General features: G+C 40.5%; 1 protein-coding gene and 1 long non-coding RNA gene across 43 annotated transcripts in view; one reads left to right on the top strand and one right to left on the bottom strand.

Annotated features, from left to right (window-relative positions):
• ICA1 (islet cell autoantigen 1) overlaps nucleotides 1–15333 on the bottom strand; it is a 157594-nt gene that overhangs the window by 101081 nt on the left and 41180 nt on the right. For all 40 annotated transcript variants that reach the window (XR_008526799.2, XR_008526791.1, XR_008526795.2 and 37 more), the window contains 2 exon segments: nucleotides 14818–14941; nucleotides 11850–12048 (listed from right to left, as the gene is read on the bottom strand). Coding sequence is in view for 29 of the 40 variants with exons in the window: in XM_024249240.2 (XP_024105008.2) it covers nucleotides 11850–12048; nucleotides 14818–14941 (323 nt within the window). In the remaining 11 variants the exon portion in view is untranslated.
• LOC103891161 (uncharacterized) overlaps nucleotides 14935–15333 on the top strand; it is a 122850-nt gene continuing 122451 nt past the window's right edge. For all 3 annotated transcript variants that reach the window (XR_010140874.1, XR_008527072.2, XR_008527070.2), the window contains exon 1: nucleotides 14935–15080. This is a non-coding gene — a long non-coding RNA (uncharacterized LOC103891161). The remainder of the gene's footprint in view (nucleotides 15081–15333) is intronic.

Genomic DNA, 15333 nt, shown 5'->3' with positions numbered 1-15333 from the left:
AATGAAAAGGAACTGATGAAATCGCTAGATTGAGAGAACAGAGTTGAGAGAGAGACTGTAGGGAAAGACTGTGCCTCAGCACATTAAACAGCATGAATAAGAATTAGAAGTGGATGCTGAACACAGAGCAAGTCATTAAGGCTGTCAGAAAACCTCCACGTCAGGAGACGAAACCTCAGCCTGTAGGGTGCTGCAATCCAACTCGAAGGCCTGGAGTGGGGTTGAAAAGTGTGGAGATGGTTCCCTCTGAAATAGCTGCCCCCCTCCACAGCCTCTTTCCCCCTCCCCCTTCGTTCTTTTTTGGGAAAGGATTTTGTCCACGTTCTCATTGATGCTAAACATAGAACATGTTCCTTCTAGGACAGAATTGAAGATATGTGGGAAAAGTTGTCTTTTTACTTTCTCACCTTTTTTCCCTTTCTGGATAAGCATAACTGCTTCTTGAAGTTCTCCTACAACAGTGGAGGCTTTTAAAAGAAACACTCTCATCTTCTTTCCTGCTATTCGGTGGATTTCCCTCAGGCACTAGTTTTGATCCTTCCATCCCTAAGTGACTTCACCTCCTCACATGCCTCTCCCTGCTGATGGCTTTCGAAAATGACTTCATCCTCCAACCTCCTCCATCCAGCTGCCCACATGACATTACCTTGGAACTTAGCTTCCCATCTTTGCCCCTATAGCCTGATTTCTCTCTTCCCTTTACTATTATTAGAAACAAACCATTGAAAAACCCTCCCCATTTTTGCCAATTTAAGAAACTTTTCTGTTATTCTCCCTTTTCTTCTGTTCTTCAATCTCATTGATTCTCAATATTTTTAATACAGATTATTTTAATGGGTAACACATGCACATGGCACAACATTTAAAAGGCAGGAAAAGGCGTATGGTGAAACCTCAACCTCATTCTTAGCTTCCTCAGCTCATCTCATCCCCAAACTTGGTTCCAGGCCCTGGAAGCACTTGCGGTTGCCAGCTTCTCCTGGATCTTTCCCCCACAGGTTTAAGATGAAAAAAAAAAAAAAAAAAAGAGAACAAGATCCTAAATGTAACATATTTTGCCCCACTATTTTCTCAGCTTCCCTATTTGAGAAATTTCTTCATTTATTTCACATGCATTAATCTGTAGACTATTTTCCCCTATGGTTCCTCCTCTTCCGATGTGGGTATTTTCCAAGTCTGTTTGCCTGAACCTCTCTCAGAACATGAACTAATAACCATGAACTATTTTTGCTTGTAAGCATGGCTGAATACCACTTCTAGTGGTCCAGGACAGAATTTTATTAAAAAGAACAAAGCAGAAGAAAACCTCATCCCTCAATTTGTTTACATAATTAATCTATCTTGAGAAACATCCCTCATTTCAATGTCAGCAGTCACCAGCAGAACCACAGTGAGGAATCAGCATCTAAATGACAATGGTTGTCTCAGAGTCACAGCTGGAGAGAGAATTTTAAAAGATGGATGCACAGATAGATGGGTGGTTGGATAGAAGGAGCCAATCAACTGTGAAGTGTTACCAAGCCCGAAAATCATATTTCATTTGATGGTAACAACAGAAGCCTGATTAATGCATGTGGGAATTTCATTTCAGAGTTATACCAATAGGCTCGTAGGGTCTGCTTCTTTTTAGGGCTCCCTGAACCCATGTAAAATCGGCCCATTTAAGATTTTAAGGCTCCTCTCTCTGAGTTCCATTGATCTTGTTTAATGATTAGGATGGGATAACTGCTGAAGATGAAGCAGGATTTCTTCACTTGGGATAATTTTATTATACCTGTAACTGTCCTGAAAATTTTATGTTTGAAAGGTAGTACACATATTTTTAAAGCTGTTTCTGTTTAAGGTTTTCTTTTTATCAATAACTCACTAAAGGAGACAAAGTGAAGACACTTTTTGAGGTAAGTGGGATGAAAGTGGCTGAGAATTGTGCACATTTTAGTGAACAGAGCTCCTGCTGACCAAGACATAAACGGGTAATATGCCAGCCTCCATTTCCTCATTTCCCTGTTAGATTAGAATTATAGCAGTTCTCTGGAGAACAAGGAATCATCCAACATCTTTTTTTTGTTATTTTAAATCTCAGAAGTATGAATGGAAACTACCAGTTTTCTATTCAATCATTCTTCTGATAGCTCAAACACTAAAACACAGATAGACTTAGGACTTGGGACAAAGGGGATTCTGAGTTTCACTGAGAGAAAGGGAACCTATGAAATCATGACAACCTATGACTCCATTACAGGGCCAATACTGCTTGCATAAATCTTGTTAGGAATGCTTTGTTGAGGGTTAACAAAAATAATTCAATCACAAAAAATCCTATTCAAAATTCTTTAATATTCCTTGATGACAAACTAACACAGAACACAAGTTTTTCCTAAAGCAATTGTGATTTAGATCTTTCTTTCTAAAATATTAATTTTCCCTAGCCAACTTATAAATCCAGTTTTACGTAAAAGTGGCAATCTAGGCAACCATCAAAGCATTATTTTTGCAGTCACTGAAAAGTCTGTTTGTAAAGAAGGATGTGAAGAAAATTCTTTTTGATTCTAACAAAAGCAACTTACAGTACTATAATGCTATTGGCATTCGGGAAACAGTAGCTACACTGCTCCTGTTTGAAATTTAAATAAAACCCACACTGTATTTTGTATATGTAAGTAAATCACCATATTTTAAAATAAAAATAAAAATAAAAAGTAATGGATCCCTGAAGCATAAATACTTTAAATGAGTGTGCTGGGCTAATCCACCAGGGTACAACTGTCTTCTTTTATACTGAAATCTAGAAGATGGTAAAAATTACAACTATTTCATCTTGGTGAATAAGAGGACTAGCTGGGAAAGATGATATTTGAGCTGTTAACCAAAAAGAAGAAAGTAATCTAGAAGGACGTGTTGCTATGACAGACTTAGGGATAAACTACAGAGGCGAGAGACAGTAACTAGTAAATCATACTACTTGAATATGGTAATTTTCCATTGACCCATAATTTAAGATGATACCTTCTTCAGGAGCTACCAAAAAGAGACAGAGGCCAGTGGAACAGTCAGTGTTGGGTGGGGGTAGGGGGAGTTGTCACAGGCACTATGCATCCCTCTGACCCTGCAGCCAAAAGCATTAAGTGATGAAACATGGAAACAGTCATCCAAGAGATTCAAGCTGCTGAGGCACTGAGGAGTCCTTGTTAAGAGATGGGCTCAATTTACGGCAGTATTTTGACCTGGAACTTGATGGTTCCACTCAATAAAACCTGTTATGTTTTGAAAGTTGTCATCCATGAAATTCTAGAAGCCAAGCTTGCATGTGCCACCCAATACACATAAACCTTAGGAAGAAAAGCCAGACAATCTGGCAAAAGGAAAACTATCTTGGACCAGATCAGTTCACACAGATGAGTTCATGGATAATTCACTTTTGTCCAGAGTCCACTCTGAAACTCGAGAGTTAAGCAAGCTTTTCCCTTAAACAATTAGAGAAATGTCACATGCAAAGATTTAATGCCTCTCAAGAGAGATGTGGTCCTTCCCACTCCACACTTGAAAAAAATCTGTTTTAAGCCAACATATTAGCATTTATAGTATTACAAAACATGCTTAATTAAAAAAAACTGTATGGATAGTTCCTCTACTTATAGAATTCAAGTAACAGAAATTATGAATTAGTAAGTATAGATGGTATCTTCTAGGATGTTAATATCAAATGACTCCTCGCTTGCATACCTGAGTCTCATTTTTGTTCAACGGCAGGATTAAATTTCAGTAATACATTTATAAGATGCATATTATGTTTATTTATTATGCAATTGGGTTTGAGGATGTGTAAGACCCGGATTTTACACATTCTTGAACCCCAACTGCATAATAATTAAGCCTATTTATTTACCTATTTGCTCATTTGATAAATATTTATTGGATATCTACCAAGTGGCAGGCTAAGAAGCATGTATAAAGTGCAACAGGAACAGTGCAAAAGGGTAACAGCCTTGCTTTGGGAAGTCAGCAAAGGCTCCCTGGGGGTCATGTGGCCTTAAATGATGCCTCAAAGTTTTACAGGCACAAAAGAGGGAGAAGGGAATTTCTGGTGGGAGAAACAGAGCCTGCAAAGGTCAGAGTGTGTTAAGAATGGGGTGAATGGCACAGATTTTAATGAGGCTGGAAACACAGGGTGTGCATGTGTGTGTGGCAGCAGCAGGGAAGTGAGGCGGGAGGGAAATTATTCTAGAGGGAAGCTGGGGTTGGGGGAGGTAGGTCAGAGCCAGCCTGTGGAGGGCCTAGAAAGCCACACTAAGTTTGGACTTGTCGATTGTCCAAGGAACGGCCACAGAAAGTTATTAGCCAGGAGAAAGACATGACCACTTTATGTTACAGAATTGGACTAGCATTACTGTGGAAAGGGCTGCCAATTATAATCCTTTAAATTGAGGAAGATCCTAGCTCAGATAAGAGCACTGGGGATGATAGGAGGGAACCGATTCAAGACACACTTTGGAAGTAGAATTATTAGAAACAAGAGCCCTACTGGATGTGGAGACTGAATAACAGTAGCAGCTGAGGATCAACCTCTAGCTTGGGAAACAGAAAAGGATGTGAGAGAAATGTGCTTAAATGTCTGTCATTTTGGGGATGTGTGTAAATATATTTACTTATTTTGCACAAACGTAACTGAAAACTTTTCAGGAGATAAACACATCATGAATATGTATTTATTTAAACTTAAATATTTCTCACCACGAAGTCGAACTAAAAACAGAAATAATATAAAAGCTGTGAAAGTACATCCAATAGGAAAGGTACAAATTAACAGACTACTATATAATTTCCTAGCCTACCCATTTATAAATGCAAAATTATGCTCAAAAGACAATTTTTTTTTTCAAAGACTCCATCCAACTAAAAGTAGATCACAGAGGGGAAAAAAAAGTCCCTGAACACAAAGGTGGGTTGTCTAACCATTATAGCCAAAGGAAAAAAAAATTTTTTAACGTTTTATTTTTTGAAACAGGGTCTCACTCTGTCTCCCAGGCTGGAGTATAGTGGCGTGATCATGGCTCACTGCAATCTCTGCCACCCAGGCTCAAGGGATCCTCACCTCAGCTTCCTGGGTAGCTGGGATTACAGGCGTGCACCACCATGGGTGAAGGGAAATTTTAAAGCAAAATGTTCAAGGGATCCCAGGAGCTCCAGCGAGAGACAGGACAGGCAGCTAATCCTGGGTTGGCGGGACTCCTGAGACAATCAGGCACTTTGGAAGTCACCTGCACTTTGGGTTGGAGGAAGGCTGCTGAATCGTAGCAGAGAAAGTCAGGAGTGGCCTGTCATACCTGGAGACTCCTGTGTGACAAACTGTCAGACAATCCAGAATGATAAACACCATTTACTCCAGCCGACATTGCAGGGGCAATCCAAGGCTGAGGCCAACCTCCCAGAGACCCCACAGCTGATTTACTTAGCATATGTGTTTTGCTGGATGTTAATTTTTTTTTTCCCTTGGAGATTCAGGAGTAAATATGGTAACTATAAAAAAGAGTTACCATTATCCGAGAGCTTGCCTTGTGCCATGTGCCATGCTAAGTACCTCCTGTGACTCATGCCCTCTAAAACTCAGTGCCCCCCAGTGAGGGGCACCTTCCTCAGCTCCAACCTGCAAGGGAGGCTTAGCGTGGTTAATGCATTTGGTAGCTTGCCCAGCATTATGCCCCAAAGAAATGGATCTTCTGGTTTGTGGATCAGGACTCATTCTACTCTGAGTACCATGGGCCCTGGATTTCATTTGTTCATAGTGCTCTGTAGGAGTGGGAGGAATGAGGTGGTTTGTATATTGAACTCTGGAATTGGACTGTCTGGGACCAAGATGAAAATGTTCTACAGATCCATTGCACGACAATGTAAATACATTGATCACTACCTCAACCGGACACTTAAAAATCGTTAAGATGGTAAATTTTATGGTATGTGTTTCCTTTTACCACAATTAAAAATTTTTAAAACCTCACACTTTCTTAATCTCAACATGCACTAGAGGTACCTATAAAACAGCAGCCAGCAAACTGTTTTCTATAAAGGGGTGGCGAGTAAGTATTTTTAGCTTTGTGAGCCATTAGCCTCTGTTGTAACTGCTCAACTCTGCCATGGTATTGTGAAAGCAGCCAGACCACTTATAGTCCTAAATGAATGAATAGGCATGGTCATGTTCCAATAAAACCTTTATTTACAAAAACAGGTGGCTGACCTGTGAGCCATAGGTTGCTGACCCTTGCAGAAGTATTCATACATAAATAAGAGAAAAATATTACCCATTTGTAAATACCAAAGGCTCCTCTTTGAAAGTGTCCAATAAATTCATCCAATAATTATGCATGAAACATTCTTATTTTTCCAGAGGCTAAGATTAGAGCAACAGCAACAAGAGCAAGCAGACTCAGAAAGACCAGAACTTACTTGAAGTCTCAGGAAAACACCACATTGAAAAAAGTACATGTCAGTCCTTCTCCAGTATCTACACTTCTCTACAGATGAGCTCAGTGATTTAGAAAAAAAAATACTCAGGCCAGCAGGCACTGTGGCTCACACCTGTAATCCCAGTACTTTGGGAGGCCGAGGTGGGCAGATCACTTGAGGCCAGGAGCTTGAGACCAGCCTGGCCAACATGGTGAAACCCCATCTCTACTAAAAATACAAAAATTAGCTGGGTGTGGTGGCCCGTGCCTGTAATTCCAGCTACTCAGGAAGCTGAGGCACAAGAAATGCTTGAACCTGGGAAGCGGAGGTTGCAGTGAGCTGAGATTGCACCACTGCACTCCAGCCTGGGAGACTGAGCAAGACCCTATCTCAAAACAAAGAAACAAAACAAAACGAAAAACTAAAAATGTTGCAGCTGGAAGAGGGCTCAGCGATCACCTTTAGTGGATGAGAAAACTGCAATAGGCCTATTGGACCTATCCAAGTGGTCACAGCTGGTGTCAGCAAGGGCGGGGACAGAGTGTAACACCATCCTGACTCTGAGGTCACGCTCCTTCCTCCTCTCCATTTCCAGTCAGGAGCAGCAGCCAGCCAGCCACCAGCTCTGCGAGTTATCTGTTTCATGCATGTTATTTTAAATGGTCTTGGCTTCACCCTAAAGCTCATTTTTGCTATTTACCAAGTTCCATGGGGAAAACCAATAAAGATAACATAAAACCCTGAAAGCCTCATCTCATCCAATTCAGAACTGGAAGCATGGGTATAATTGTTCCCTTCCAAGTTGTGCCATGTGAAAACAGCAGGCTTTTCCTTCGGCATTCACATGCTCTAAAAAAGCAGCAACCCACGGGTGGGGTTTGGCAGCTAGAGTTAATCTACTTGAATCCACAAAAAACAGGCACCCCAGTTAAACAACCAAACCCAAACAAACAACAGGCACACACCAAAACCTACAAATGAAAATGGTGAGTTATGAAACAAATACATTTAAGAGAGCATTAGTTTTACAAAAGAAATTGTCCTCATAAAAGAACTCAATCCAGTGTACAGAATTCTAGAACTAGCAGAGGAAGAGAAGATAATGGAATAAGCCCCCTACCCTACCTCCTTTATATATGAATTAAGCAAAGTCTTGAGAGATATTAGCGCTTAAACATTAAACACTGGTTCACTGTATGGATCCAAACTGGAAATGTTCCCCATTCACTCAACACAACTCACTGGGGTAGGGGTAGGTGTCCCAGCCCTACCTTAGACACTGAAGTAAAGCAGAAACTGGTTTAATCCAGAGAGCTGAATGGCCCAGGCAGAAAGGAAAGGCCTTCATCCTACAGCCTGAGATGGTTGAGCAGTGACACTCTTGCATTATTTAGTGTCTCCAACTCTCATGGGACCTGCCCTCAATTGCTAAAAGAGCCTGCCCTCTGACAAAAACCAATGATTTCAGCAGTAATTAATGATACTGTCAAATTAATTAACCCAAGTCTTTGTTCACAGGAAACCCATCCCCCATATCAATACTGCTGTTTACCAGTCCTTGACCAAGTGCTATAGACCCAAACCTTCACAATCAGGACACCGGAACACCACTGATTGATGGCCCTAATAAGGTCCCACCGAGTAAGCCACCAACATTTGTTAATAAACCTTCTCACCACATATCCTTTGATAATATGATTAGTGCATGAACAGGTCTCCAAAACCTAACACTATTTTAAATAGATATGCACCTGCAAATACCAGTGAGTATCACTCATTTCCTATAATACCTTTTAGCTATTCTTTGAATTATGGTGATGAAACACTAGACAAATGCTGTAGGATTTCATTAGCCGTTTAATAAATGGCCCTCATTAAAACACTGGTTCGCTTGTCCTTGTCTATGAGGACTCAGACTCCTATAAATGCCCACGTATACATTTCTATACTATCTCTTTAGAGGATTCAGGACTATTTTCTTACACCTAACACAGCTTTTATCCCATTTAGAATAATTACCCTCCATCCCATTTCTGACTTTCAAGAAAAACAAGACACTTAATTGACCACAGGAGGACTCTCTCAAGGGCATTCAGGCTGCAAAAGCTCTGCTGCAAGCTCACAACTTCAGCTGATGTAATCTGCTACAAGAAGCTGACTTCTATTTTTAAATTATACCCTTTTACTCTGCCTTCAAAGAGCACATATATCACACGTTGTAACTTTGCTCATAAAATACCTCGTGGTCTTGGGGTGAATCAGGCTGTCAGGAGGAACTTCCAACTGCACACAGCTCAGCCCTGCCCCTTTAAATTCATCCTTTTCCTATTATGTATTTTGTCTTGAGAGAACAGCTATGTGCAGCCACACTCTCCAGGTATCTCGTCCCTCATGGTCATATTGACAAGGAGCAGATGCCTGGCAGGGTCCTTCTTGAAGGCTGGACTCACGCTTTCCCACCTCTTTGTATTTCCACCCCTGACACAGACACTTAATAAATGCTCTTAATGTTGATGTTGAGAGCTCTGTCGTCAGGCCTTTGTGCTTCAAAGGGTGCCAGAAGGAAAACAGATTGCTTTGTTTAACTTCAAGTTTTTCATTCATCATTTCAGTCATGCTCACTGTGTGCTATTTAAAAGGTTTCTTGGCAATCTGAAGACACTATGAAAAAAGTCTTGGTTGGAGGTGAAAATACACTTGAAGTTGCGATTTATTTATGCTTATTCTACTTATTTCTAAAGACAATGAAGAGCTCAGCAATTAAAGTGGTGCTACCACGGAATCTGGTAGAGGTCAGAACAGCCCATTTCTCTCTGGTCTACCTCCCCCTTCATTTCATGGTTACCTTATGTCTCATCCGGGTTTGTATAAAAGCCTCCCAGTAGTTCTCCCAGCCTCCAAGCCTAGGCCCTTGCAATCCCTTCTCCACCTTACAATCTAAGAACACAAACATGATCATGCCTCCTGCCTTCCCTACACCCTCCCACTACTCCCTCTCCTTAGAGTGGTGTCTTTTCTATTCCAGTCCTGTCTCCCTTTCTAACCCCATGGTCAGGGCACCCCCATCTCCACACTCACCTCACCTTCTGTGCTCTGGTTCTGAGCGCACTGCTCCTTTCCCCTAAAAGGCCTTTCGTAAATTGCTTTCTCAGCCAGGAATGCCGCTCTGTTGCTTCTACTCCTTCTACCCAGCTCCTTCCTACCCGTCCTTCACATTTTGTTTAGTGCCACCTCCTCCAGGAAGCCCCTTCCAGGAGCTCCTGCAGCACCATGTGCCACCATAGACACTACTGTTCACCATGCTGTATCGTGTTTACTTGCTCTATCCCCAGATGACTGCACAAGACAAGATGGCAATGATCAATCTGCCTCCTTACTACTGTATTCCTCTGGATGCTGCCTGAACAGGGCCCAGCTTCAATATCATTTGTTGAATGGACAAATAAATGAATGAGTGGATACTAAGGAATCCAAATAGGGAGACCACATCCATGAGGTATGAATTAGAATTTTGTCTCCACCAGAAAGTGTGAACTCAAAAAAGAGAATTTATAGCAAAATACTACTTTAGTTCAGGATTCATCCTTTGAGACGTGAAGGTGGCAGCCGGCCCCAAGGAGACTGAAACTCCCCCTCTCACAGTGACTCCTGAGGAGCCACTTGCAGCTGGATAGCTCTCCTAGGTGACTCAGAAACACGTTTAGGTAACACATTCCTGGGAGAGAAATGGAGACTCTGTTTAAAATGGAATCCTACTGGGATAAAACACTAAAGCTTGCTCAAAGTTAAATGTCATGTTATAAACTCCAAGTGAAGAGAAAACTCTACAATTTAAATTCATTCTAAAGAGGGCAGCAAGCCTCACATTAATAATGCAACTTCTTACCTGCAAAACCACATATGTCAATTTCCAAAACATCATGAGGTCAGCTGCAAATGGTGGGAATGCCCTACAGGTTTGAGAAAACATGGGTGTGGCACTTCCAACTCAGTGCCTGGAATCTTGTCATCTGTTATGTATGTGCTAATTTGGGGCCAAGTGCTGGACTGGCCCTGGGGTGATGGCTGTGAAGATCCCCAACATGGTTCCTGTCCTTGTGGAAAGTCTGGTCTAATCAAATATACACTTGAAGATAGGCTTATTTAAAAAAAGATTCTAAGTACACCATGTTTAGCTGTTAAATTGAATCCAGCACACATGGGATTGGGGAGTAAGGCTTCAGCAACTTCTGCGTGGCAATGGATTTTTTTTTAAAAAACATGTTTTCCAAAATCAACAGACTGATGACACTAAGGAATGGGTAATGTTTCAACACTCAAACCAAATGACGAAGGGCTTGGTTTTTATTTCGTCCTTACAGTTAGTAACCACTCCCACAAAACAAAACCAAAAAAACAAAAACAAAAACAACAACAACAACAAAAAAAACACAATTCCACATAAAATTCTTCTGCCTTCCGGAATAATCATATATTTATTTTTAGTACCTGGCACATATAACCTCCAACGCAAGTGATGGTTCTATTTGTAGCTCTGCAATAATGTACATAATAAGAAATCTAGGGATTTTAAGCAATATCACAATTACAAATGGATCATTTGAAATGAGTAAGACAGTTGACACAATATTATGTCAAGCCTAACATTTGGCTGATTCTTTTTTCTTTCACACCCTGAAATATATCCAGGCGACCAAACAAAGAACTACCAAGATTGTACACAACAAAAATCTCGCTGCATTTTCATAAATATTCAGTGTAAGACTGCCACCTAGTGGTGCGATGTATTCTTGTATGACAAAATCAAACTGCTAAATTGACACAAGATAATTAAAAAACCAACAAGATTGTTCTTTACTGCTCACCAAATATTTCAGTGAACTTTAAGAGCATAGAAATCTCTTCAGCCACATATTTTCTTCAGAAAAATTTCTGAGGAATGCTGCTTGAGCTAACCCTGCAACTAAACTCCACTGCTTCTGAACACATCACAAAACAAAGGAGCATTATTATTCTATTAATTTTAATATGCATTAGCGATTTTAAAAGATTTCCCCAGTAGTCTGTTCTAACTTCCCAGATTCATTTGATCTAATCTTGATTTTTAGTTATGCATGAAAAGGCATTTAAAAGTGACAATCTTACAAAAAGTGCACATTATAAGAAAATCTGACTTCAATTAAAAGCAGTTATGAAATCCCAGCAATTTCCAGCTGTCTCTTCTATCTTATCCTTTAGAGAATTATGTATCACATTAATTGGTATTCTGTCACATAAAAAGACACCAGTGATGATTAATTGCATCCTTGGTGCTTTTGAGTTATGTCTTCTTCACCAGAGGGATTCAAATCACACCTCACTACCTTCCAGCAGGTACCCCTTCTGCTAACCCTCATAAAACCTCCTACCTTCCTGAACTTCTCCATTTGCTTGTAGAGGTCTGGATCAAGCTCCTGAGACACGTCCTTCATCCATAATAGTGCTCCTCTATATTCCGTCCTGCACTGTTCCATGCGGTTCACCGTCAGCCAAGTATCTGAGATGGCCCGATGCCGAAAAGTCTCCACTTCTTGGTGAAATCGACACAAAGGATTTCGTAAGGCCAACCTAGACAAGAGGACAAAGCCACACTCTCAAAACTAAGCCAGTGAGCAATTTAAATCCTTGACATTCTGCCAATCTTAGACTCGTGAGTCTAGAACAGTGCCTGGAGTGTAGAAGATGCTCCATCAATATTTGCTGAATAATAATAGAAATGCATGTAGTTCCAACTGATTAGTCAGCCAGAGAAGATTATCCACGTACCCATCCCTTAGTTTACTGCTACTAACTGGACCACTGGCAAGCACCTCCATCCGCGTTGTTGGGGGTGGTCTTGAGCCTGGGCTGAGTGCTCATTTGAAGCTGGGGCCAATCCCGTGTTCATGGAGGACGGCCAAGGCATGACCACTGCCCATTTCTACATTTGGCCCTTTGAAGAGGGATGGAGTGTATCTGATTAGCGTCTCTCTGACTAGGCCATTTTAGATCACTCTCCAAAGGCCACGGCATCTGCTGCTCACTCCAATAGTCACAGAGGAATGAAATATGGGCAGAAGCATTTTGAAATGGTATAGGAAGGGGGACCAGCACATTTACTGAGAGGCTGTCGTGTGTTAGCACTTTCAGATAGGTTACATGATTTAATCCTTGTTAAAAAAAAAACTTGAAGATACTACACCAGAAATAAATGTGATGAAGTAGGTGTAACATTATTATAATGCTGGCTATAACATATGCCATTTACCCAGCCAAAAAACATTTAAGGCATATTAAACTTTGGATAAAATACTTGGGGAAAAACACTGCTTCTTCCATCTCCCTACCCAAAAATGAGCAATGTCAGATGAATTATACTCTTAAAATACACTCTTCTCCATGAAGTTTCAGGGCATAGGTGCCAAAAAATGAACATTTAAATTTCAATTTAAATGCAAACTTATTTAGCTAAAGGGAACAATAGTGTCAGTGAACTGAAGTCGGCTTTTGGAAATTCCATCAACATCTGCAATGCCTTACGTGTGTAGCACGGTAAGATTACAAATGATGCAATGAACTATTTAAGAAAAAATTTCCTTTTACTATTTCCCCTAGTTTTCTTCTTGTCTGTGAAGTATTGTTTTTAAATATTGAGTACTTGTATAAGAATAGCCTGCTCACACTGTCCTACCTAGATGCTGCAGATTATTTTCAAAGACATTGTTGTGCCATAAAGTAAGCTTGTTATCCCTGTTGGTTTAATTTAATACTCACCTTTCATCAAATAGAATATATGGTTGTAGCAATGACTACCAAATAAGTCTGTAAAACAAACACTGGTGTGAAGGTTTGTGTAACTGATGACTTCTATTTAAAGAGATCAAGAGTCCTCAGCTATCTCCCTAACTATTCTATTCATTTCTAGATTCTTTTTTTCTCTTCCTTTGCCTAAGAATTCTCACTGAAGTTAGTGATAATTATATGTTTAACATATGACAACTTACTCTATGAAATATTTTTTTAGGAATCAATTATTCTTGCAAGGTTGGAAAAGGTCCTATATGCACAGAAAGTATCTATTAAGAGGTTAAAAGTAGATCATCTCTATTAGTAAAAATTTTAGTTGCTTTTTAATTTTCACTTTTTGGTTTGTCTCTATCTTAAAATTTTTCTAGAATGAGTATGTATTTTTACATAGAAAAATTATAAATAATACTAAATGGTAAGATTTAAGATGATAAACAAATACCTTTCTTGGGAAATGTGTGGAGAACTACTAGAAATGGTTTCATTCAAGCATAAAAGTTGGCATTGCCCACAAAGTCAGGGTCCAAATGTCATCAGGAGGAACCAAAATGCCCAGGAGAAGACACCACTGAAAAACAGACACAGTAGGTCTTTTTTTTTTCTACTCCATCTTTCTTGGGTTTTCATAGGAACAACCATATTCCATGCTGCTGGCCTGCTCTTGGCCCACACGGAGGGAAAGCAGCAAGGAGACATTAACAGAAGAAAATGTTGGACAATTTGAGTAAGTGAAATTTCTACAGCTTGAATATTTGTAGGAACTACCTACATTCTGCCTACTATTAGTGGGTGACATTTTGGGGGTTTGTTAAGTTACTGGGAGAGAAGGGAGCGAGGAGGAGTGTCACTTTTCTCAGGTGCAGAGAGTGACTGTGTGCAGGGGCTCCTGCTTATTTAATATCCACCATAAAAATGAGTCGTGGTTGTGTTAAAAAAAAATGCCACTCATCTATACAATTTTCCCTGTACCAGAGCTTCTCAAACTTGAATTTACATCAAAATACCAGGGGTCTAGTTAAAATGTGGATGTGGATCCTGCATGTCTGGGGTAGGGCCTAGATTCTGCATTTCTAATACACTCCCAGGTTATGGTCCGGGGTCTGAGCAGTGTGGACCTGGGCATGAGAACAGCACCTCTCTGAAGTTAATTGGTCCACAGAGAGCAGAGGAGGAACCCTTCAACCTGGTCTCATTAGGCTCCTGCTTTAATCAGCTGCTGGAAGGGGATCAGACTGATTGCTACAAGCAACACTGAAGGTCAAACATAAGCCTAGGACAGCACTCATAGTGACTGACATATATAATGCCCCTATAGACCAAAAGAAAAATGAAAAAAAATTTTTTTTAATTAACAGGGAGGAACAAAAAATCCTATGTGTTAATCTTAATTAGAGAGTTAAGTACAAACTGCCTAACTAGTGAGTACAGAGCAGCTCCTCAGCCTCAGGCAAAATCCTTCTAAAGAACACTGTGAGATTCCATTTCGTGAGTAGGTGGGTCCCAGAGTCTCCTCAGATCCCCCCAAATAGAGCCCCACTGAAGGCCACACACCTTTGCTGGGAAGAAAAGCAGAGGGCCTTTCCTGTTGCTTGCATCATCTTTCCTGCTCTGGTTTTATCTTGGAAGCCTTGGGATCGAAGAAATTTTCCCAGTTCATTTTCTTCTTGAGACAAGACTGATGAAGAAAAGACCAAAAGGAGCCATGAACAATGAGCATTTTGATTACAAAGGGAACAAGAAAGACAAATCACAAGGTCCTCTCTCTTCCAGAGGCGAAGACAAGATGAAATTAAATCCAAGTGGCAGGCTACAAGGTAAGCTCCCCCTACCCCCATTTAACTTTCATGCTGTTCTTCCATTTACAATACGAGAGATCAAATTCACTTGAATACATCTGTCAGTGAGTTTGGTGCCCTGTAATCAGAACCAGAAAATGACCTCTGTACTGAAAAGCAAGCCCATAATGTGCGGCTTCGAGCTGAAATAAAGGAGTTGGGTTTGTCAAGTATGACTGTGGGAATCTTTTGTGGCTGCCTAGGATGCAGTGCTAGCTGCCTCCCATTATTC

Source organism: Pongo abelii, chromosome 6, assembly GCF_028885655.2.
Source record: "Pongo abelii isolate AG06213 chromosome 6, NHGRI_mPonAbe1-v2.0_pri, whole genome shotgun sequence".
In the NCBI taxonomy this organism is placed as follows: Eukaryota; Metazoa; Chordata; class Mammalia; order Primates; family Hominidae; genus Pongo; species Pongo abelii.
The sequence above is the reverse complement of the archived record's forward strand: the minus strand, read 5'-3'. Positions and strand labels throughout refer to the sequence as shown.